Source organism: Monodon monoceros, unplaced genomic scaffold (assembly GCF_005190385.1).
Source record: "Monodon monoceros isolate NGI ecotype Baffin Bay Population unplaced genomic scaffold, NGI_Narwhal_1 Super_Scaffold_14, whole genome shotgun sequence".
NCBI classification, from domain to species: Eukaryota; Metazoa; Chordata; class Mammalia; order Artiodactyla; family Monodontidae; genus Monodon; species Monodon monoceros.
The window spans coordinates 34,177,671-34,203,964 of record NW_021703770.1 but is presented as its reverse complement, the minus strand read 5'-3'; the positions used below and the strand labels follow the sequence as shown (position 1 = coordinate 34,203,964).

Sequence of the window (26,294 nt, the reverse complement as noted above, 5' to 3'; positions counted from 1 at the left end):
CTCAGTATTTTCTTCTGTAACATAAGAGAGTTTTCCTAAGATTCCTCCAAATTCTAAAATGATGGCTGTAATCCCCAGTGGAACTCTTCATTTATTTTTCACAACAAGCATTTATGAGCAATTATGATATTTCAAGTATTGTTCTAAATATTGGAAATACAGTGGTAAGCAAAAGATACACAATCGCTTCTCTCAAGAAATGCACACCATGTAGTAGAAAAGACAGGCTTTGATTACCAAGTAGTCACACTGAATAATGTATAATTACAACCTAATATAAGTGTCATGAACTTCTATGGATTTATAAAAGAGTGGAGATTTAGGGAAGCTTCTCTGAGCTGAGTTCAGACATTTGAATGAAAAGGAGTTAACCAAAGACATGGAGGGGAGGGCATCTTTCTGACAGAATGTATGCCGAAGACCCTGTGGGGAAGGGAATCATGGCACACTGAAGGAAATGAAAAAAGGGTAGAGGGAGGGAACAGTAGGAGGAAATGAGGCTGTAGAGAGAGACAGGGGCCAGGCCTTGTTGGCCATAATAAAGGATTTGGGAGGTTTTATCTTTAGAGCACTGGGAAACCATTGAAGAACTTTAAGCTGGACATGTATGTGATGGGGGAGAGAGGAGGTATGTGTGTTTATTGATGTGGTTATATTTGCATTTTGAAAAGATGATTCTAGTTGCACAATGGAGAATAGATAAGAAGAGCTAGAGTAGGGGCAGGCAACCAATTAGGAGAATATTGCAATAGTACTAGTGAGAGATAATGGTAAGTTTGATCAAGGAATGGTAATAGACATGGAGAAAAGTGAAAGATTTGGTAGATATTAGGGAGCGAAAATCCATAGACTGGTAATGGAATAGAGGGGATGGAGGGTAAGAGAAATTAAGCATGACTTATGGGTTCCTGGCTGATCTAACTGAATGAATATGGTGCTGTGGACTGAATTGTGTCCCCACAGAATTCATATGTTGAAGCTCTAGTCCCCACTGTGATGGGGCCTTTGGGAGATAATTACATTTAGATGAGGTCATGAGGATTGGACCCTCATGGTGGGATTAGTGCACCAGAGAGCTTGCTGTCTTTCTCTCTTTCTCTCTCTCTTCCATGTGAGGACACAGTGATAAAGCAGCCATGCAATACAGGAAGACAGTCTTCAGCAGAAACCAACCTCAGCTCATTCCCCGATCTCAGAATTTCAGCTCTAAACTGTGAGAAAATAAATTTCTGTTGTTTAAGTCTCGCAGTTTGTGGTATTTTGGTATGGTATCCCAAGCTGGTGGTGATCCTATTTACTGATATAGAAAATGCTTGAAAAGAGCTATATTTTGTTTGTTTGTTATGTGTATGAGAGTAGGGGAGATCATGAGTTTTGCCTTGGATATGCTGAGTTTGTGGTAATTGTACTTACATATCTGGAGCTCACAAGAAAGACTAAGACTAGTGATAAAGGATTGGATGTTTTGGAGTTTGGGGGATATAGGTGCTAATTCAAGCCACAGGCCTGGTTGAAAATACTCAGGGGAAAAGTAGAGAGGAAGTAGAGAAAAGAGCCTAAGACCTCATATTGAAGAAGTCCAATCAGTATTCAACTGTCTAAGAGGAAAAGGAGGAGACTTGAAAGGAAACTGAGGGCTAAGAGGAAAATTTGGAGAGTGTTATATCAAAGAAGCCAAGGGAAAAGTGTGTAGAAGTACTAGACAATGTCAAGTAGTGATACAAGATACAGAAGGATGAGAAATTGAAAATAGCTAATGGATTTATAGACATGTGACTACAAATATTATCCCTTCACCCCATTGGATTAACTTGGATGGACCCTAGTCTAGAATGCATTGAGGAGTGGAAGCAGAGAGTATAACTCTTCCAAGGAGTTTGGTTGTGAAGAAGAATAATAAGCATAGAATATGAAGGGGCATTTTGTTTTGTTTGGGTTTTTCCTTTTTAAAAAATTGTCCAAATGGGACTTCCCTGGTGGTGCAGTAGTTAAGAATCCGCCTGCCAATGCAGAGGACACGGATTCAAGCCCTGGTCCAGGAATATCCCACATCCCGCAGAGCAACTAAGCCTGTGTGCCACCAACTACTGAGCCTGTTCTCTAGAGCCTGCAAGCCACAACTACTGAGCCCATGCACCGCAACTGCTGAAGCCCATGCGCCTAGAGCCCGTGCTCCGCAAAAAGAGAAGCCACCGCAATGAGAAGCCCGTGCACCGCAGCAAAGAGTAGCCCCCGCTCGCCGCAACTAGAGAAAGCCCACGTGCAGCAACGAAGACCCAACACAGCCAAAAATAAATAAATAAATTTATCCCCAAAAAATTGAAGTATAGTTGATGTACAACATTATATAAGTTACAGGTGTACAATATGGTGATTCACAATTTTTAAAGGTTATACTCCATTTATAGTTTTTATAAATGAAGGGGCATTTTGTATCATGGTTTGGGGTTTTATTTTTATGATGAAAGAGACTTGAATTTTCTCATGTTTAAATATCAGCCGGAAGAATCCAGTCGAGAGAAGAATTGGATAAACTAAAAAGAAAAAAGATAAAGGTGTGTTCCTTAGAAAGAATGAAGGAGAAGAATCCAATATACATATGAAAGAACTGGTGTTACCTAACAAATTAAGGAAGGAAAGGAAAATGGCATATGCAGGTAGTTTTTCAGTTTGGTAGCAGGAAATTGGAGGAAATTTAATGGCTTTAACTTTCTCCTTGAAGCTAGAAGCAAAGTCATCTGTTGAAGTTGAAGAGAAGAGAGAGAAGAGAGATGATTTCAATGGTTTGAAATCATCCTCCAATATGATTTCTTCATATGCTATAGTCATTCTCATCTCTATGCCTTTTTAAAACTTTTTATTATGGAAAATTTAAAATATATACGAAAGTAAACTGAATAGTATATAGAACCTCCTGCTTAAACAATTGTCAACTTACGGCCAATATATTGTTTCTTACATACCCCTATCTACTTCCTCACCTTCTGTGTTATTTTGAAGCAAATCCCATGATCATATTATATCACCTGTAATATTTCTGTTTGTATCTATAAAGGTAAGAACTTTTAAAAACATAACTGCAATGCTTATCAAACCTAAAGAGAATAATTCTTCAGTATCATCAAATTTCTAATTATCTCATGAATATCGTAGTACGTGTGGGTGTTTGTGTGCACGTATGGTTTTTGGGGTTTTTTGTTGTTTTTTTTTTAAACCTGGAGCCAGATAAGGTCTATGCATGGCTATTGGTTATGTCTTTCAAATTTCTTTTAATCACTAGGTTTCCTCCTCTCTTTTTTCATCTCTTGCAATTTATTTATTTTTTTTATTGAGGTATAGTTGATATTCAGTGTTTCAGATATACAGCAAAGTGATTCAGTTATATATATATATTTTTTTAATATATTCTTTTTTCAGATTTTTTTCCATTATAGGTTATTACAAGATACTGAATATATCAATAGTTCCCTGTGCTATACAGTAGGTCCTCATTGTTTATCTATTTTATCTATAGCAGTGTGTATCAGTTAATCCAAATTCCCAATTTATCCCCCCACTACTTTCCCCTTTGATAACCATAAGTTTGTTTTCTAGGTCTGAGTCTATTTCTGTTTTGTAAATAAGTTCATTTCTATAATTCTTTTTAGATTCCACATATAAGTAATATCATATGATATTTGTCTTTGTCTGTCTGACTTACTTCACTTAATATGATCATCTCTAGCTCCATCCATGTTTCTGCAAATGGCATTGTTTCACTGATTTTTATGGCTGAGTAATATTCCATTGTGTATATAGTATATATTTATATACCACATCTTCTTTATCCATTTATCTGTCCATGGACATTTAGGTTGCCTCCATGTCTTGGCTATTGTAAATAGTGCTGCTGTGAACATTGGGATGCATGTATCTTTTTGAATTAGAGTTTTCATCTTTTCTGTATATATGCTCAGGAGTGGGATTGCTGGATCATATGGTAACTATTTTTAGGTTTTTAGGAACCTCCATCCTGTTCTCCATAGTAGCTGCACCAATTTACATTCCCACCAGCAATGTAGGAGGGTCACCTTTTCTTTACACCCTCTCCAGCGTTTATTATTTGTAGACTTTTTGATGATGGCTATCCTGAGTGGTGTGAGGTGGTACCTCATTGTAGTTTTGATTTGCATTTCTCTGATAATTAGCAATATTGAGCATCTTTTCATGTGCTTGTCAGCCACCTGTATGCCTTCTTTGGAGAAATGTCTATTTAGGTCTTCTGCCTATTTTTTGATTGGGTTTGTTTGTTGTTGTTTTTTTTGATACTGAGCTGTATGAGTTGTTTGTATATTTTGGAAGTTAAGCCCTTATTGGTCACATTGTCTGCAAATATTTTCTCCCATTCCATGGGTTGTTTTTTTCATTTTGTTTATGGTTTCCTTTGCTGTGCAAAAGCTTTTACGTTTAATTAGGTCCCATTTGTTTATTTTTGCTTTTGTTTCCATTACTCTAGGAGATGGATCCAGAAAACATTGCTGTGATTTACGTAAAAGAGTGTTCTTCCTATGTTTTCCTCTAAGAGTTTTATAGTATCCAATCTTACATTTAGATTTGTAATTCATTTTGAGTTTATTTTTGTATATGGTGTTAGAGAATGTTCTAATTTCATTCTTCTACATAGCTGTCCACTTTTCCCAGTACCACTTATTAAACAGACTGTCTTTTCTCCATTGTATATACTTGCCTCCTGTGTTATAGATTGACCATAAGTGCATGGGTTTATTTCTGGGCTTTCTATCCTGTTCCATTGATCTATGTGTCTGTTTTTGTGTCAGTACCATACTGTTTTGATTACTGTAGTTTTATAGTATAGTCTGAAGTCGGGGAGCATGATTCATATATATTTAAGAAACCAGATCATTTATCATGCAGAGTTTACCACAATTTGGATTTTGTCTGCCCTTGTTCTCTATATTTCCTTCATATAAACTAGTAGTTGGCTTTATCTGATTCAAGTTTGCTTATTTTATTTATTTATTTTTTAGCAAGACTGTTTTGTAAAAGGTTTTATATTGTTCCATCAGGAGGCATATAGTGTCTGAAGGTTTCTTTTTGTGATGTTAATAGCCATTGATGCTTAATGCCTAAATTCATTGGAGGTTGCAAACAGTAATATTTTAACTCTAACATTCTTTTTTCACATAGTAGCTGGAATATTTCTATAAAGAGAAACATTTCCTTATCTAATATTTGATTACTTAGTAGTATTGTTCAGCTAAGAAAGGTAGGATAAATCCTTTCCCTTTATTTACCCATTAAAAAAAAATAAGTTAGTTTTCTAGATGGGAGGAATTTTTTCATAATGTATATGCATATCAAATTATCACAATGTACACTTTAAATATCTTACAATTTTATTTGTCAATCATACCTCAGTAAAACTGGGGGAAAATGAGTTACTTTTCTCAGTATTCCAGTGGTGGCCATTTAGTTGTTTTTTGCTATTATTCTGAATTCATTATTTTTAGTGATGCTCAAATTGTCTCCTCATTGCCAGTGGTAGTCTCTATAAATTGGCTTCTCTATGCTTTTAATCTTCCCTTAGTCTGAAATCCTTGCTCCCTTGTCTCAAAACATTTGGCTGTTCCCAAAAATCAGATATGCTGTCTCCAAGGATGAGTATATGCCATCATTGAGAATAGGAAGAAAAAAAAAAGGAAATGGGCACCAAAAACGCTCCCACAATTTGGAGCAATGGAATATACTTAGTCTTCTATGATAACTGCTTAGAGGGAGAGAAGCTCATTTAGATGAGTTCAGTTCAATACATTCATTTTAGAAAACCAATTCAATTACCCTATAATCAGAACTCTTACATTGTGTTTTATTTTGGTAGGACAGTGTAGTCAAAAAAAGTCAATGCTTGATTTTAAGTATATGTACATGAGTAATTACGCCCATTTCCAAGTATTAAGCACCATGAACTGCTGCTGGCTGACCAAGTCAAGGGCATGTGCCAGTCCATGTCTCTGAGCCTCCTTAGCAGTACATGGGACAGCCTACAACCAGTTCCATTTGGTGTACCATTGTTAATTGACACAGTTATGTCTGCTGCCACTGAGGTCTTTATACTTCACACCTTCAACGAAAACCTGTTGATCTCATGGTCAAGGGCAGCTTTCCAAGTTTTCTAACTCTCACACCTGTGAATACTCAGTCTCCACTGTCCATTATCATCATGAATACCTTTACTTTGACACTGTAACAAAAATCTGAATTTAAATTGCTGAATAAGAGGAAAAAATGTACTATGACCTAATAATAAAAAATATTTTTATTAGAGTTACTGTAACTCATAAAGTCAAGTTTGATTATAAATTTGGTCTTTGATTTGCATTTACGCTTCTACAGTGGTGGGGGGGGAAAACCATCATTCCTGTGTCTGTACAAAGGCACCATGGCCACTAATTGTTTTCCTAGCAAGCCTTGCTTGTCTTAAAAAAAGAAAAATTGTCTTTTACAAATAAAATTCCAAAGGAAGAAGCACTTAACAAAGAATTTTTCTTTCACAAATGTTATGATTTGGGTATAACAAGCCATATTGAATCCATTGGGGTTTTGGTAATAGATTTCAAAATACTTCATAAATGTAAATAATATGATGACTAATGGGTCAAGTAAAGTTGGAACATTTTAAATGAGAAAATAGCTGGAACAGTTTTCAGGAAACTTTTCCAGTTGATGTTTGGTCCCCCACAAGGTGTGCATTAACATAAACTTAGGGGAATCACCTCTGGGGCTTGAATTCCCTCTCTGATTTCATTATTACAATATGATTCTTTTCCTTTCACTATTAAGTCATCTCTTAGGGTGATGGGAGCATAAAATAAGTGTAATTTATTTGTATTTGTCTAATCTCCTTTTAACTCAATAATCATTCCATCATTCTGTTTCCTGGTAGCTGTTCAGAAAGTTTTGAAGGGTAATTAGAGTCTAATAATTGACAGGCATGGGTTTACTTGGTAACTTAAAGATATAGAATGTGTTCTGGGGATGGTGAGAAATTAGATTTGGCAGAGAAATAGATGACTCAGCTGAGAGATTCTCTATTACTACACATTCTTAAAATCTAAACATTGAAAGTAATCCATTTATTAAAGTTCATTGAGGATTATGAAAAAAATTCTAAACCCTTTAAAACAAGAATCTGATAATAATTGGAATAAAATCCACATGAGCCATCTATGCCTGGTTCTTTATCCAGTCCTATTTCCAATTCTTGTAAAACATCATTTTATATAGCTCCCACTGTTTCTGTTGAATAAAACTTTTGTAGTCCTTTAATGTTTTCATCTTAATAATGAGGTTAGTGTTTTTCATCAGTTTTTAAAAGTATGAAAGAAGACCAGAAAATACTCAATTTTTATTTTTTTGTTTATAAATGCCAAATTTGTTTGCATAATTTTTCCATTTGTAAAAATAATTGTGAAAATAATTTTCCTATCATTTTGAAACTACAAATTATTTACAATAATTTTCTACCCCAAAAAGCACCTGACTAGTTCAAGGATGTAAAAGTCTAGAGACACTGGGGAATAAAAGTAACAATACAAATTTGTTGAATTATCAGATGTAACAGTGACTTCATGATTTTAATTGAAGGATTCACACATGCTGATGGACTTTACACAGCAATGAAGGGGGCTGTTGCATTTGTGGTGTTTCTCATTCTGGTGCGTGCTGCATATCTCTTGGTGGACCTGGTACTTTGAAAGGAATACCTAATATTACAGTATAGCCTCATTTTAGCTCTGCCTTTTGGGCTCTTGACCTGACTTGCCCAAACAGGACTGCCCCAGTCTCTCTGTGTAAACATAGGCTGTGTTTTGCAAGGAATGTGGCTCAACACTCAAGCTCTCAGGGGGTGGGAGTGGGGGACTTGTGGCCTAGTGGAGGGCACCATGCACAGAGGTTGCACTGTATGCAAACAAACATACAGAAACCATTTAAAAGGTAAATTATTTAAATGTTTTAAATATCAACTTATTTCTTACAGAAAGTTAACATAACACCTGTATTGTGCTATATATATAGCTCTAGTAGATTTTTGAACTTTCCAAAAACTTTTATCTGCTGCTGTTCAGTGACTGAGAGATTGCATTTGTACTCCTAGGTTTAAGATCACTCAAAGAATGAAGTTTTCATGCACACGTAACAGTTTGACCTAACCACACAGGAAAGATAGATCAAGTGATCAAAGTGTCCAAATAAGAAGCCCTCCTTTATCAATCCAGTGTTTTAGGAAAGAGTCATTCAGGAACCAGCCCACAAAAAGTTAACATTAAAAACTTACATTTCAATTCACTAAGCAAAAGAAATATATAAGAAATGTAAATAATTAAACTTCAAAATGATTTTTTAAAATTATCCTGTAGCATTTATTCTTCTGAAGTTATTAAAGTTTAAAATCACACTGACACTTTTGGAACAAACTACATGAGAGACAGAGATACAAGATACTGGTTCAGATTTTCTTATTCATAAAATTTGTTGAGTCCTGGTTAATTGTTATATATAAACTAGTGACCTAATAGAGATTCATGACTTAAAAGAACAAGACAGGCAATTTTACGTAGTTATATATTTGTCATCTCCATTTTGAGCTATTAAACTCGTACTGAATAAATACTGGGAGCTGTTCTTGATGTTGCTTTGGGAAATTGATCTTTCTGATTTCAGACTTTTCAAAGAAGTTATATTTAGTAGAATAAGATAGACAATATAGCTCAAATAGAGTCATAGTAGAAATTCACAAATATGATTAGATTTTAGTACACATTTCTTTTTCTGAATTATCAGCATTTGACTTGTACTGATAAAAAAGAACCTTCTTTTAAAATTTATTTTGTAGAGCCAAGTCACATGAAAGAATATATTCTCTCTCATAATTAAACTACTTTATTATTTTTTTAACATCTTTATTGGAGTATACTTGCTTTACACTGGTGTGTTAGTTTCTGCTTTATAACAAAGTGAATCAGTTATACATATACATATGTCCCCATATCTCTTCCCTCTTGCGTCTCCCTCCCTCCCTCCCTCCCTATCCCACCCCTCTAGGTGGTCACAAAGCACCGAGCTGATCTCCCTGTGCTATGTAGCTGCTTCCCACTACCTATCTATTTTACATTTGGTAGTGTATATATGTCCATGCCACTCTCTCACTTTCTCCCAGCTTACCCTTCTCCCTCCCCATATCCTCAAGTCCGTTCTCTAGTACGTCTGTGTCTTTATTCCCATCTTGCCCCTAGGTTGTTCAGGACCTTTTTTTTTTTTTAGATTCCATATATATGTGTTAGCATACGGTATTTGTTTTTCTCTTTCTGACTTACTTCACTCTGTATGACAGACTCTAGGTCCATCCACCTCACTACAAATAACTCAATTTCGTTTCCTTTTAAGGCTCAGTTTTATTCCATTGTACATATGTGCCACATCTTCTTTATGCATTCATCTGTTGATGGACACTTAGGTTGCTTCCATGTCCTGGCTATTGTAAATAGAGCTGCAGTGAACATTGTGGTACATGACACTTTTTGAATTATGGTTTTCTCAGGGTATATGCCCAGTAGAGGGATTGCTGGGTCGTATGATAGTTCTGTTTTTACTTTTTTAAGGAACCTCCATACTGTTATCCATAGGGGCTGTATCAATTTACATTCTCACCAACAGTGCAAGAGGATTCCCTTTTCTGCACACCCTCTCCAGCATTTATTGTTTCTAAATTTTTTGATAACCATTCTGACCGGTGTGAGGTAATACCTCATTGTAGTTTTGATTTGCATTTGTCTAACGATTAATGATGTTGAGCATTCTTTCATATGTTTGTTGGCAGTCTGTATATCTTCTTTGGAGAAATGTCTATGTAGGTCTTCTGGCCATTTTTGGATTGGGTTCTTTGTTTTTTTGAAATTGAGCTACATGAGCTGCTTGTAAATTTTGGAGATTAATCCTTTGTCAGTTGCTTCATTTGCAGATATTTTCGCCCATTTGAGGGTTGTCTTTTCATCTTACTTATGGTTTCCTTTGCTGTACAAAAGCTTTTAAGTTTCATTAGGTCACATTTGTTTATTTTTGTCTTTATTTCCATTTCTTTAGGAGGTGGGTCAGAAAGGATCCTGCTGAGATTTATGTCATAGAGTGTTCTGCCTATGTTTTCCTCTAAGAATTTTATAGTGGCTGGCCTTACGTTTAGCTCTTTAATCGATTTTGAGTTTACTTTTGTGTATGGTGTTAGGGAGTGTTCTAACTTCATTCTTTTACATGAAGCTGTCCAGTTTTCCCAGCACCACTTATTGAAGAGGCTGTCTATTCTCCACTGTATATTCTTGCCTCCTTTATCAAAGATAAGGTGACCAGGGCTTCCCTGGTGGCGCAGTGGTTGAGAGTCCGCCTGCCGATGCAGGGGACGTGGATTCGTGTCCCGGTCCGGGAAGATCCCACATGCCGCGGAGCGGCTGGGCCCGTGAGCCATGACCACTGAGCCTGCGCGTCCAGAGCCTATGCTCTGCAACCGGAGAGGCCACAACAGTGAGAGGCCCGCATACCACAAAAAACAAAAACAAAAACAAAGGTAAGGTGACCATATGTATGTGGGTTTATTTCTCGGCTTTCTATCCTGTTCCATTGATCTAAATTTCTGTTTTTGTACCAGTACCATACTCTCTTGATTACTGTAGCTTTGTAGTATACTCTGAAGTCAGGGAGCCTGATTCCTCCAGCTCCGTTTTTCTTTCTCAAGATTGCTTTGGCTCCTGGGGGTCTTTTGTGTTTCCATACAAATTGTGAAATTTTTTGTTCTAGTTCTGTGAAAAATGCCAGTGATAGTTTGGGAGGGATTGCACTGAATCTGTAGATTGCTTTGGGTAGTATAGTCATTTTCACAATGTTGATTCTTCCAACCCAACAACATGGTATATCTCTGCATCTATTTGTATCATCTTTAATTTCTTTCATCAGTGTCTTATATTTTCTGCATACAGGTCTTTTGTCTCCTTAGGTAGGTTTATGCCTACATATTTTATTCTTTTTGTTGCAATAGTAAATGGGAGTGTTTTCTTAATTTCACTTTCATATTTTTCATCATTAGTGTATAGGAATGCAAGAGATTTCTGTGCTTAATTTTGTATCCTGCTACTTTACCAAATTTAGTGATTAGCTCTAGTAGTTTTCTGGTAGCATCTTTAGGATTCTCTATATAGTACCATGTCATCTGCAAACAGTGACAGCTTTACTTCTTCTTTTCCAATGTGGATTCCTTTTATTTCTTTTTCTTCTCTGAATGCTGTGGATAAAGCTTCCAAAACTATGTTGAATAGTAGTGGTGAGAGTGGGCAAACTTGTCTTCTTCCTGATCTCAGTGGAAATGGTTTCAGTTTTTCCCACTGAGGACAATGTTGGCTGTGGGTTTGTCATATATGGCCTTTATTACGTTGAGGTAAGTTCCCTCTGTGCCTACTTTCTGGAGGGTTTTTAACATAAATGGGTGTTGAATTTTGTCGAAAGCTTTCTCTGCATCTATTGAGATGATCATATGGTTTTTTTTCTTCAGTTTGTTAATATGGTGTATCACATTGATTGATTTGAGTATACTGAAGAATCCTTGCATGCCTGGGATAAGCCCCACTTGATCATGGTGTATGATCCTTTTAATGTGCTGTTGGATTCTGTTTGCTATTATTTTGTTGAGGATTTTTGCATCTATGTTCATCAGTGATATTGGCCTGTAGTTTTCTTTCTTTGTGACATCTTTGCCTGATTTTGGTATCAGGGTGATGATGGCCTCATAGAACGAGTTTGGGAGTGTTCCTCCCTCTGCTATATTTTGGAAGAGTTTGAGAAGGATAGGTGTTAGGTCTCCTCTAAATGTTTGATACAATTCGCCTGTGAAGCCATCTGGTCCTGGGCTTTTGTTTGTTGGAAGATTTTTAATCACAGTTTCAATTTCAGTGCTTGTGATTGGTCTGTTTATATTTTCTATTTCTTCCTGGTTCAGTCTCAGAAGGTTGTGCTTTTCTAAGAATTTGTCCATTTGTTCCAGGTTGTCCATTTTATTGGCATATAGTTGCTTGTAGTAATCTCTCATGATCGTTTGTATTTCTGCGGTGTCAGTTGTTACTTCTCCTTTTCATTTCTAATTCTGTTGATTTGAGTCTCTTCCGCTTTTTTATTGATGAGTCTGGCTAGTGGTTATCCATTTTGTTTATCTTAAAGAACCAGGTTTTAGTTTTATTGGTCTTTGCTATAGTTTCCTTCATTTCTTTTTCATTTTTTCTGATCTGATCTTTATGATTTCTTTCCTTCTGCTAACGTTGGGGATTTTTTCTTCTTCTTTCTCTAATTGCTTTAGGTGTAGGCTTAGGTGGTTTATTTGAGATGTTTCTTGTTTCTTAAGGTATGAGTGTATTGCTATAAACTTCCCTCTTAGAACTGCTTTACCTGCATCCCATAGGTTTGGGTCGTCGTGTTTTCATTGTCATTTGTTTCTAGGTATTTTTTGATTTCCTCTTTGATTTCTTCAATGATCTCTTGGTTATTAAGGAATGTATTGTTTAACCTCCATGTATTTGTTTTTTTTACAAATTTTTTCCTGTAATTGATATCTAGTCTCATAGCATTGTGGTTGGAAAAGATACTTGATACGATTTCAGTTTTCTTAGATTTACCAAGGCTTGATTGTGACCCAAGGTATGATCTATCCTGAAGAATGTTCCATGAGTACTTGAGAAGAAAGTGTATTCTGTTGGTTTTGGATGGAATGTCCTGTAAATATCATTTAAGTCCATCTTGTTTAATGTATCATTTAAAGCTTGGGTTTCCTTATTTATTTTCATTTTGGATGATCTGTCCATTGGTGAAAGTGGGGTGTTACAGTCCCGTTCTATGATTGTGTTACTGTCAATTTCCTCTTAAATGGCTGTTAGTATTTGCCTTATGTATTGAGGTGCTCCTATGTTGGGTGCCTAAATGTTTACAATTGTTATATCTTCTTCTTGGATCGATCCCTTCATCATTATGTAGTGTCCTTCTTTGTCTCCTGTAATAGTCTTTGTTTTAAAGTCTATTTTGTCTGATATGAGAACTGCTACTCCAGCTTTCTTTTGATTTCCATTAGCATGGAACATCTTTTTCCATCCCCTCACTTTCAGTCTGTATGTGTCTCTAGGTCTGAAGTGGGTCTCTTGTAGACAGCATATATACGGGTCTCATTTTTGTATCCATTCAGCCAGTCTATGTCTTTTGGTTGGAGCATTTAATCCATTTACATTTAAGATAGTTATCAATATGTATGTTCCTATTTTCATTTTCTTAATTGTTTTGGGTTTGTTATCACAGATCTTTTCCTTCTCTTGTGTTTCCTCCCTAGAGAAGTTCCTTTAGAATTTGTTGTAAAGCTGGTTTGGTGGTGCTGAACTCTCTCAGCTTTTGCTTGTCTGTAAAAGTTTTAATTTCTATGTGGAATCTGAATGAGATCCTTGCTGGGTAGAGTAATCTTGGTTGTAGGTTTTTCCCCTTAATCACTTTAAATATGTCCTGCCACTCCCTTCTGGCTTGCAGAGTTTATGCTGATTGATCAGCTGTTAACCTTATGGGGATTCCTTTGTATGTTATTTGTTGTTTTTCCCTTGCTGCTTTTAATATTTTGTCTTTGTGTTTAATTTTTGATAGTTTGATTAATATGTGTCTTGGTGTGTTTCTCCTTGGATTTATCCTGTATGGGACTCTCTGTGCTTCCTGGACTTGATTAACTATTTCCTTTCCCACATTGGGGAAGTTTTCAACTATAATCTCCTCAAATATTTTCTCAGTCCCTCTCTTTTTCTCTTCTTCTTCTGGGACCCCTATAATTCGAATGTTGGTGTGTTTAATGTTGTCCCAGAGGTCTCTGAGATTGTCCTCAATTGTTTTCATTTTTTTTTCTTTATTCTGCTCTGCAGTAGTTATTTCCACTATTTTATCTTCCAGGTCACTTATCCGTTCTTCTGCCGCAGTTGTTCTGCTATTGATCCCTTCTAGAAATTTTTTAATTTCATTTATTGTGTTTTTCATCACTGTATGTTTGCTCTTTAGTTCTTCTAGTTCCTTGTTAAACATTTCTTATATTTTCTCCATTCTATTTCCAAGATTTTGGATCATCTTTACTGTCATTATTCTGAATTCTTCTTCATGTAGACTGCCTATTTCCTCTTCATTTGTTAGGTCTGGTGGGTTTTTACCTTGCTCCTTCATCTGCTATGTGTTTCTCTGTCTTCTCATTTTGCTTAACTTACTGTGTTTGGGGTCTCCTTTCTGCAGGCTGCAGGTTCGTAGTTCCCATTGTTTTTGGTGTCTGCTCCCAGTGGCTAAGGTTGGTTCAGTGGGTTGTGTAGGCTTCCTGGTGGAGGGGACTAGTGCCTGTGTTCTGGTGGTTGAGGCTGGATCTGGTCTTTCTAGTGGGCAGGTCCACGTCTGGTGGTGTGTTTTGCGGTGTCTGTGGCCTTTTAATGATTTTAGACAGCCTCTCTTCTAATGGATAGTGTTGTGTTCGTGTCTTGTTAGTTGTTTGGCATAGGGTGTCTAGCATTGGAGCTTGCTGGTCGTTGAGTGGAGCTGGGTCTTGGGGTTGAGATGGAGATCTCTGGGAGAATTTCACCATTTGATATTATGTGGAGCTGGGAGGTCTCTTGTGGACCAGTGTCCTGAAGTTGGCTCTACCACCTCAGAGGCACAGCCCTGACACCTGGCTGGAGCACCAAGAGCCTGTCATCCACACAGCTCAGAATAAAAGGGAGAAAAAAAAGAAAGAGATAAGAAGGTAAAATAAAATAAAGTTATTAAATAAAAAATATTAAAAAATAATTTTTTAAGTAATAAAAAGAAAGAAAGAAGAGAACAACCAAACCGAAAAACAAATCCACCAATGATAACAATCACTAAAAACTATACTAAAAAAAACAAGAAAAAAACGGACAGAGAGAACCCTAGGACAAATGGTAAAAACAAAGCTATACAGACAAAATCACACACAGAAGCATACACATACACACTCAAAAAAGAGAAATAGGGAAATATATATATATATATTGTTGCTCCCAAAGTCCGCCTCCTCAATTTGGGATGATTCGTTGTTTATTCAGGTATTCCACAGATGCAAGGTACATCAATAAACTACTTTGGATGGTGCCAAACTGACCTTTGCTTTTGAGTTTTACTGGTTTAACTGACTCTAGCCAGCTGTTAAATTAGAGCCTCCAATTTTCATCTGCCACACTTTTTTGTATTAGTAAGATCAAGAATTGTCCTATGGCTTCCGTAACCTTTAGGAGTAGCATTCCATCTTTTTCACCTTTTGCAGAAAGGCCATCCTGATCTCACAGTTAAAGGTATTAGCGTAAGTGTTCTATTTCCTTGTTGAAGGGGCCATGGAGAATGAAAAGGAAACCTGAAAAACTTACCCAGTACAGAGTTGGTTAACACTTAGGCCTAAGGTGAGCTTCCCCTACACATAAGGACACATTCCAACCCTTTAGCCTTTTGAGAAACATATGTGAGGGTAAAAAATAAATGGAGTGGAAAAAATTGTCCTGTCATGCATATGACAAAGTCATTGAAATAATTTTATTTTTTAAATTAATGTGCAGTAAAATTGTCCTTCGTTGGTGCACAGTTCTGTGAATTCTAATGAATAGATTCGTGTAACCACTACCACAGTCAAGGTACAGAACAGTTCTACCATCTTAAAAAACTCTCATGGTATTCCTTTGTAATCACACCTCCCCCTAAATCCTAATCTATGATAATTACTGCTCTCCATCACTTTAGGGTTTTTGTTTATTTGTTTTACCTTTTTGAGAATATCATACAAATGTAATCATACAACAGGTAACCTTTTCAGACTGGCTTCTTTCACTCACATACTGCCCTTGAGATTCAGTCAAGTTGTTGTATCTATCAGTAGTATCAATACAGTCCTTTTTATTGCTGAGTAGTATTCCATTTTGTAGATGTACCGTAGTTTAAGAATTCATCCATTGAAGGACATGTAAGTTGTTTCCAATTTTGGTGATTATGAATAGAGCCACTTTAAACATTTGTGTATAAGTTGTTGTGTGATTGTAAGTTTCGATCCTCTATGATAAATACCTAGGTGTGGGATTGGTGGGTCGTATAAGTCATAAGAAATTACTAAAATGTTTCCAAATAGCCTGTATCATTTGACATTCCCACAGCAATGTATGAGAGTCCCACTAGTTCCATATCCTCTCTGGCAGTTTGTGTTATCAGTATTTTTTATTTTAGCCATTCTAATAGGTGGTTCGTCATCATTTTTATTTGCACTTTTCTAATTACTAGTGATGTTGTATATCTTTATATGTGCTTATCTGCCATTCATATATCCTTTTGGTAAAGTGTCTATTCAAGTCTTTTGCTTATTTTAAAATTAGCCTGTTTGTTTCTTATTGTTGAATTTGAAAGTTTTTTGTATATTCTGGATACAAGTCTTTTGTCAGATATGTGACTTGCATATATTCTCTCCCAGTGCATAGCTTGTCTTTTCATTCTCTTAACACTGCTTTTTACAGAGCAAAAGTTTTTAGTGTGAAGTTTTTTCAAATGAATCATGCTTTTTTTGGTACTGTATATAAGAATTCTGCCTAACTTCAGTACTCATAGATTTTCTCCTGTTTTCATCTTAAAATGTTTTATATTTTACATTTTATATTCAGATCTATGATTCATTTTTAGTTAATTTTGGATAAAGTATAAAGTTGAGTTCAACTTTTTTCTTTCTTTTTGCAGGGGGGCATGAGGATGTATGACACTATTCGCTGATAAAACTCTCTTCATTGAACTGCCTTTGCAACTTAAAAAAAATATCATTTCACAATATTTGGTTGGCCTCTATAATCTGGATTCTCTGTTCTGTTCTACCGATATACATGTATATAACTTCTCCAGAATTATACTGTATTGATCATAGTAGCTTCGTAGCAAGTCTTAAAATTAGGTAGTGTAAGTCCTCCAATGTCATTCTTCTATTTCTATAGTGTTTTAGCTATTCTAGTTCCTTTGCTTTCCTGTATACCTTTTAGAATCAGCTTTTCTATATCTACAATAAATACTGCTGGAATTTTTATTGGAATTGTGTTAAATCTATAGATCAATTGGGAGAGATTTTATATCTTTACTATTTTGAGTCTTCCAATCCATGAATATGTTATGTATACAGTATATCTCTCCATTTACTTAGGTCTTTAATTATTTTTCAACATATAGATTCTCTATGAGTTTTATCAGATTTATACCTAAGTATTTATTTTATTTGGAACTTTTATAAATATTATTTTTTGTTTAAATTTTACTCCAACTGCATATTGCTGTTTTGTAGAAACTCAACTGATTTTTTTTTTTTTTTTTTGTGGTACACGGGCCTCTCACTGCTGTGGCCTCTTCTGTTGTGGAGCACAGGCTCCGGATGCGCAGGCTCAGTGGCCATGGCTCACGGGCCCAGCCACTCCGCAGCATGTGGGATCCTCCCAGACCGTGGCACAAACCCGTGTCCCCTGCATCGGCAGGCAGACTCTCAACCACTGCAGCACCAGGGAAGCCCTCAACTGATTTTTGTGTAGTGGTCTTGTATTCTAAAATCTTGTCAAGTTCACTTAGTAATACTAGGAGCTTTTCTGAAGATTTCATGGAGTTTTCTACATGGACAATCATGTCATCTGCGAATAGACATCATTTTATGTCTTTCTTTCCAATCTTCATGCCTTTTATTTCTTTTTCTTGCCTTATTGAGCTGGTTGGGATCTCTAGGATTAAATACAGAGTATGAGTAGTGAGAATGAATATCATTGCCTTGTTTCTGGTCTTAGGGGAAAAGCATTCAATCCTTCATGATTAAGTATGACATTAACTATAGGTTTTTCATCTGTGAACTTTATCAGGTTAAGGAAGTTTCCATCTATTGACAGTTTGTTAAGAGTTCTTATCATAAATGGATATTGGTTTTTTAAAAGCTTTTCTGCATCAATTGATATGATCATGTTTTTTTGTTTTGTAAACTGGTAATACCATTACTTTGATTGATTTTCTAATATTGAACCAGCCTTGTAGTCCCAGGATAAACCCCTCTTGGTTGTGGTATATTATTAGTTTCTTATGTTACTTGATTTTTTTAAATTTATTTGGAGGATTTTTATTTTTATGTCTCTGTTTTTTAGGGATATTGGTCTGTAGTTTTCTTTTACTGTCTTTGTCTAGTTTTGGTATCAGTAATGATGGTTTCATAAAATGAATTTAGGAGTATTGTCTCCTATTTTCTGTGGTACAAGAAAAAGAAGGAAAAACTGAGGCATTTTTCTTAGTCCCTGTGGGCATTAGGAATTCCCTTCCCATTACTGAAGCCAGAAATAGAGGTTGTCCCCTACTACTCCCTCTATCCACACCTGATGCCCACCTCCAGGTTTTGGGCTGCCCCAGGCTATGGAATATCAGAAGAAAAATGAGAAACTCACTACCTTTTGGTGGTATTTTAAAATCTAGTCATCTTCCCCAGTCTACCTGTTACCATTTACTTTTCAAAATCCTCAAATAGCTGCTCTGTGTAGGTTTTTTTTGTTGTTTGCTTTTGGTTTTGTTTTTGTTTTTAATTAAGCTTTGTGCTTATTTTTTTTAATTTATTTTATTTATTAATTTTGGCCGCATTGGGTCTTTGTTGCTGCACGCAGGCTGTCTCTAGTTGTGGTGAGCAGGGGCTGCTCTTTGTTGCAGCGCACAGGCTTCTCACTATGGTGGCTTCTCTTGTTGCAGAGCACGGGCTCTACAGTGCAGGCTCAGTAGTTGCGACGTGTGGGCTTAGTTGCTCTGTGGCATGTGATATCTTCCCGGACCAGGGCTCGAACGCACGTCCCCTGTATTGGCAGATGGATTCTTAACCACTGCGCCACCAGGGAAGCCCTCTGTATAGGTTTTTTAGCTGTAATCTCTCCAGATATTATAGCTGTATAAAGTGGGAGAGACAGGGCTCCATCTTTCCTGGAACCCTGAAGTAATTTTTAAAGAGAGGGAATTGGCAACTAACAGAAGAGCAAAGTGTATTAGATATTTTTGCTCTGGGGGGAAAAGGTGAAAGAAGCTAGGCCTTGAAACTTCATTTATGATCACATTAGAAACAGGAAATATTATGTGGGTAAATATGCATATGGAGTTTGTGTTAGTTTTTTATTGATGCATAACAAATTACCACAAATGTAGTGGCTTATAGCAATACAAATTTATTATCTCAATCCTGCAGGTCAGAAGTCCAGTTGGGTTTAGCTGTATTCTCTGCTCAGAATCTTGCAAGGCCAAAATCAAGGTGTCCGTTGGGCTGGGCTCTAATCTAGAGGCTCCAGGGAAGAATCAATTTAGAAATTCATTCCATTTGTTTGCATAATCCAGTTCCTGTGGTCATAGGACTCACGTCCCTAATTCCTTGTTAGCAGCTGGCCAGTGCTTCCTTCCCTCAGCTTTAGGGTGCCCATTCCTTCTCACATGACCCCTACCATCCTCAAAGCAGCAATGACATATCATAGACCCCTTCTCACGTTTCAAATCTTTCTGACTTCCCCTTCTGCCTCCTTCATGTACTTTTTAAAGGGCCTGTATAATAGATCAGGCCCACCAGATAATCTCTGTGTTAAATTCAATTTACCTGGGATTTTTATCACACCTATAAAATCCCTTTCAGCATAGCAGTACCTAGATTAGTGTTTGATTCAATAACCAGGGGAGAGGAATCTTGGGAGAAGGGGGTCATCTTCAGAATTCTGCCTATCACAGAACCAGATTAGAAAGTTTCAGGGTGCTCCAACATGAACTGACCAAACATGTACTTCATGCTGAGTTTGAGGCCCAATGCTAAGTATTAAAGGTGAAAAATGTACACTCAAGGACCTTCTCTATTGGTGAGAGACATAATCTCATAAAAAGATACTTATGCAGGGCCAGCTTTGTGGAACTACTTCTTGGAGAACATGCTGAGCAGTATCCTGAAGATTATGCATTAGGCAAAGAAAAGGTATATTAGACAAAGGAGCAACATGATCAAAGGTCTTGTGGTATGACATAGCATGGGCTGGGGGGAGTGGGCTCTATAAACTCTTTGATATTTCTGGAGCTTTAATATTTGAGGTGAGCAACGGCTGCAGATAAGGAAAGGCAAGACCTTTTTTTCCATTCTAAGGAGCTTCATCTTTTATCCCATAGGTAAAGAAGAGCCATTAAAGAGTTTTAAGCAATAGTGAGCCAATCAGGATCACATTAGAAACAAATCATTTGGAAATTACTCTGGAGACTGGATTAACAGGAATCGGTCTAGACAGAGAAACCTTTTAGGAGGCTTTATATTAGCTGAGCAATATCAAAGGCATGGAGGGAAAACCTGGGGAGTGGCTGGAATGCTCGAGAGAAGGAGATTGTATTCAAGCAATATTTTGGAAGTAAAATTGACAGAACTTAATCACTGAGTGGGTTTGGACCAGGAAAAGAGGGAATGAAATGAGTCAAAAAGTCAGATTTTTTATTTGAGCCAGTTGGTAGATTAGAGTCATTAACTGAGACAGGGAATATAGCATGTGTGAGAGGAGGTAATGGATTGTTCTGGATGAAGTGATTTGATGAGCCTGTGGGAGTTCAGTAGGAAGGAAAAAATCATTCATTTTTTTTTTCCTTCACTACATCATAAAATGTTTGTTTTGTACTTCCTGTGGACCAAACAGTAGTTTCGGCTCTCAGAATATTAAGATGTAGAACAGTCCTTATTGTTCAGGAGTTCACAGTTAGCTGGACTATGACAGATACCTAAGCAGTAACTATAAAAATAATATGAATAGGCACCTGATGATGGTACAATAAACAGGACATTCTGAAAGCAGTGGATGAGAGGCACCTCACTCGGCCTCAGGGGTCAAGAAAGACTTCCTGGAGTCTTTGAGACTCAAGGACTGAGTCTCAAAGGCCAAGTTAGACAAATAAGCAGAGGTATAGCTTTTCTGGTTTTTTGTTTGTTTGTTTCCTGTGTCACTGGGACTACCATACCTGAGATACAAGGATCCATATTGAGATAGTAGTCAACAACTCTCATATATACCATTCCGTGGATGTTTTGCCAGTTTACAGTCGGGGAAAAGGGATCCCTTAGGCTCAGCAGTTAGTATAGGTGGATATTTGGGCAACTTCCTGAGTAGGTCAATAAACTGTTTCTATGGCTACTTCTGACGCTTAGTTTCAATCTCACATTATGAATCCAGGCAAAAGCAGGCAGCTTCTGGCCCCAACATCTGAGTCTTCTTTCTGCTTTAGCTTTGTCTTATTTTCCCGTTGTTGCTATCATCTTTTAAGATTGTTTGTTTTTTTCACTGTGGTAAAAGGTGGTATTATTTTCTGTGAGGCCACAGAATTTCGAAGCCCTCATAAAAGAATTTGCAGGCAGAGCCGGACAGTGTATGAATCATTTGAATCATCCAATTTCCCTAAAATATTTGCCCACCAGCCTCTTTGAGTACCCCAAATTCTACAAGTCAAAAATAATTCCTTTCAAAAATGGTGCTGGTATAGGGGCTTCCCTGGTGGCGCAGTGGTTGGGAGTCCGCCTGTCGATGCAGGGGACACAGGTTTGTGCCGCGGAGGGGCTGGGCCCGTGAGCCATGGCCGCTGAGCCTGCGCGTCCGGAGCCTGTGCTCCGCAACGGGAGAGGCCACAACAGTGAGAGGCCTGCGTACCGCAAAAAAAAAAAAAAAATGGTGCTGGTATAACTGGATTTCTGCATGCAAAAAAAATTAAGTTGGACCCCTACCACACAAAGCACAAAAGTTAATTCAAGAGCAATCATAGACCTAAATGTAAGAGGTAAAACTACAAAACTTGTAAAAGAAAGCATAACTGTAAATCTTTGTGACCTTGGGTTAAGCAATGTTTTTGTTTTGTTTTATAAATTTATTTTATTTGTTTATTTTTGGCTGCGTTGGGTCTTCGTTGCTGTGCACGTGCTCTCTCTAGTTGCGGCGAGCGGGGGCTACTCTTCGTTGTGGTGCACAGGCTTCTTGTGGCGGTGGCTTCTCTTGTTGCGGAGCACGGGCTCTAGGCACACAGGCTTCAGTAGTTATGGATCACAGGCTCTAGAGCACAGGCTGAGTAGTTGTGGCTCATGGGTTTAGTTGCTTCGCGGCATGTGGGATCTTCCTGGGCCAGGGCTCGAACCCGTGTCCCCTGGATTGGCAGGCAGATTCTTAACCACTGTGCCACCAGGGAAGCCCCCTAAGCAATGGTTTTTGGATATGACACCAAAAGCACAAGCATAATAATAGATCTGTTGGACTTCACAAAACTTAAAAACTTTCATGCTGCAAATCATACCATCCAAAAAACTGAAAAGACAGTCCACAGAATGGAAGAAAATATTTGCAAATCCTATATCTCATAGGGACTTGTATCCAGAATATATCAACATAAAAGACTCATGCTATTTAATAAAAAGACAAATAACCCAATTTAAAAATGAGCAAAGGGTGTGAATAGACGTTTCTCCCAAGAATATATACACATAGCCAATAACATTAATGCTCAACATCATTAATCATTAGGGAAATACACATCAAAATCACAATGGGTTACCACTTCATACCCACTAGGATTGCTGTAATCAAATATGGCCCAGCAATTCCACTTCTAGGTAGATACCTAAAAGAATTGAAAACATGTTCACAAAAAAAAAATTTGCACATGAATGTTCATAGCAGTATTATCCATAATAGCCAAAAAGTGGAAACAACCCAAATGTCCATAAACTGATAATGGATAAACAAAATGTAGTATATCCATATGATGGAGTATTATTCAGCCATAAAAAGGAATGACATACTGGTGACACATGATTCAACACAAATGAACCTTAAAAACTTTTACCATGTTAACTGAAAGAAACCAGACACAAAAAGCCAGATTTTGTGTGATTCCATTTATATGAAATGCCCAGAATAGGCAAATCTATAGAGATAGAAATTAGCTTACTGGTTGCCTGAGTGCTGGAAGTGGGGAATGGGTAGGGACCACTAAGTGGCATGGGAACTTTTTTTTTCCCCTGGTGGTGGTAATAATGTTCTGGAATTAAATAGTGGTGATGATTATACAATCTTGTGAGTATACTAAGAACCATTGAATTGTGTACTTTAAATAGGTAAATTGTATGATATGAGTTAATATGTCAATAAAGATGTTAAGAAACATAATTCCTTTAAATTAGGGTGTTGTTCTGTTTAAATGAATGTAGGGAGCAGGGAACATTTTAGTATTGCAGAAGGGTGACTCAGATGTCTGACCCTTTCCAGTGGACAACTGGCTAGAAGCAGGACTCTCAGAGTTTGCTTAGCCTGATTAAAGAAACACCAGGAAAGGCACACTTAAAAGGGATGGTAACCTGAGCGAGCCTGGGTAGCCAGGAGGAAACTCTAAGGTGCTGACGTCTGAGGAAGATGAGAAGAGGTCCTCCTATTGAAAACAGACAGAATATTAACTTAATCTGCTTGATAACTTTGCTCTTCCTAGCTTCATCTGTGATTATGTCTTTTTTACATCAGGCTCCAGTGAAAAGAATACTTGTTAGGTTCAGTTAAACTCAACCATTTATTGAACACATACATATGAGAAAAACACTGTGCCAGGCACTGGGTATAAACATGAGTGGCATGCTCTGCCTTGACAACCCTTACAGTCTTATGTCTTATTGATAATAAAAACAGAAGTGAGAAGGCAAAAACAGAAATGATAGGGCCTAGTTAGTTTTAATGTCAGGTGACTAAGTGAGTAAGTGGCAAATAAGGACAACATCCAGTGGATGATACACGTAAAATGGATTTTAAGAAATCTCAGTCTTACATTGGATGAGATATTTGAAACTTTATCAACGCAGAGTCCAAGGAAAGATGTAGGCACTCTTCTGGGTTTTAGTGGGTCACAGAGGGGAAACAAATGCATATACTTTATCAGAGAGTGGTAGGGGAGGCTACTTCAGTTAATCAGTTAGACAAGTATTTATTAATACCAGTGTTCGTGTCAAACATTGTGCTGGGTACTAAAGGAAGCCCTTTTAACCTCGGAAGAAAGAATGTCAGTTCATTAACAAACTGGAAAGGCTGCTTAATTTTACCTCAGAGTGGGAGGGCAGAGGTAGATGTCCGTGTGTGGCCTTTGCTCTGTCGGGAACAGACAGTCACATGGATTGAGACAGGAATGTAGGCATGTAAGTAGTCCAGGGAAACTGTTCCTTCAAGTAACTACATGGAAAGGTTAGGTGGTAAGTAAAAGAATTATAACATCTGACATCCTAATGAGTCCACAGTACAGGCGTTGGGAAACTGAAATAGGAGCTTGACAGGGAAGTAAAGGCTTATTTTCAATAGGAGAGCTTCAGTAATTTTCTTATCCTTTTCAATTCTATAGCAGACATCAACTTGGATATATCAAAGCCTTTGAAAGCAAACCTGAGTTTTACCAAGCTGGATCAGATAAACCATTTTTTAAAGAAGATACAGAGTGCACACAGCAAAGAGACCTCAGCCCTGTCAGACACCATGCTGAATAAGGATGAGCTTCCAGCCTCCAAATGTTACCGTGGAAAGTTGTCTAAGCTTAAAGTTCATGGTGATGGAGCACAAAAGATTCCATTTCAAGAAAACGTGTGGAGAACGGTTTCCTGCTTTCAAAAAATTTCTGCTCATACTACTCAGATTGTGGTCTCCATGGAAACTGTCCCCCATCCTAATAAACCGTGCCTGTTAGCATCTTTATCAACCCTCAATGGAAGCCTTAATATCAAAGCAGCGCAAAAAGTGCCTGGTAAGTCACAGAAAAGGGGAGAGGGAGATGACAATGACTTGTTAACATCTAAAACTGCATAATGTTGAAGATTTATATTAAATAGAGTTTAAAAGTTTCAAGAGCCATTAGAGATTGGGAACATTTCTGGTTTTTTGCCTTATTTTAAAGAAAATGGTATAACAAATCAGTTAAGCCTAAGTATGTTACTGCGGTAAACTAAACCGTTCCTATCTACCTCTTCAGGCATGTTCCTACAGATGTCTTTGTAACTGTTCATTCCTAAATTTCTTTTTACCTAAAATAGCTGTAGTGGAAGAACAGAGTATGTGTCAAGTTTTGTGAGCCATTAGAACAGTAGCTTTTAAAGTGTGGTCTCAGAAGCAGCAGCAGCAGCAGCATCTGGGAACTTGTTAGAAATGCAGATTCTCAGGCTCTACCCCTGACCTCCTGAATCAGAAAGTCTGGGCATGGGGCCCAGAAAAGTGTGTTCCAACAAACCCTACAGGTGATTCCAATGTGCTACATTAAGTTACTGGTAACAATTTATTTAAAAAAGAAAAATTGCTCTGGTGGCAGGAATGCTGCACAAAATGTGATAGAAGCCAAGGTTCAACTTTGAAAAGACAATGCCATTGAGGACTATCAGGCAGCAACACGTGCAAGGAAAGGCCATGCTTCAGTGCCTGGCTGAGCAAGGGAGCCGTGGACTTGGCAACTGAATGTCCTTGATGGGTGGAGAGGTGAGAAACTAACAGGCAGTGACATCTACATTTTCCTCCTCAACTGTTATGTGCTTTTTCACACTGAATCAAAAAGGGTAGGCAGAAGGAATGTGAGGGGAAGAGAAAAGACAAGGTACAGGTGGGGAATAACCATTTTCAATCACAGAAACTGCTACTGTTAAAGTTCAGGGCATGATGCCAGAAATTTTACTTTGAAAGTAAAAGTAGCAAAAGGAAAACATTTTTTTCCACTTTAATTTTCAGGAAAGAAGTGGGGCTAGAGGGATAGTGCTGGGGATAAAGTAAATCCTGAAACTAGGCAACTTAGTTGCTTACCAAAGAGTAATTAAGTGGCAGCTGGAGACTAACTGTATAGCCAGTTTGGGCACAGTAGTTGAAGAGATAAAGAAGGAGTTTTGTAGTTGAGAAGTATGAATTTTAGGCCAAAAAAATAAATGATTGATTTCTTTCTCATCAGAAATATTTGTGACCAAGCCAGCTAAAAGCACTGTATTTTTTTTATTGTCTTAAAAGTTGGAAATGAAAAATGTAAGGTCCGTGGGACATGAAAGACTATGAAGCACTGGAGGCTACAATGTCTGATTTATCCACAAATAAATTACAGCCCAGACAACACTGGGGCCATTCCCACGCCTTTTCAGTTTTACCTTAATCATAGCAAGGAAAGGTTAG

At 37.4% G+C, this 26,294-nt stretch overlaps 1 protein-coding gene across 5 annotated transcripts in view; it reads left to right on the top strand.

Annotated features, from left to right (window-relative positions):
- VPS13B (vacuolar protein sorting 13 homolog B) overlaps positions 1-26,294 on the top strand; it is a 778,183-nt gene that overhangs the window by 567,344 nt on the left and 184,545 nt on the right. For 4 of the 5 annotated variants that reach the window (XM_029222782.1, XM_029222780.1, XM_029222778.1 and 1 more), the window contains one exon: positions 24,502-24,897. In XM_029222782.1, the coding sequence (XP_029078615.1) occupies positions 24,502-24,897 (396 nt within the window). The remainder of the gene's footprint in view (positions 1-24,501; positions 24,898-26,294) is intronic. The other variant, XM_029222779.1, reaches the window with a different exon arrangement.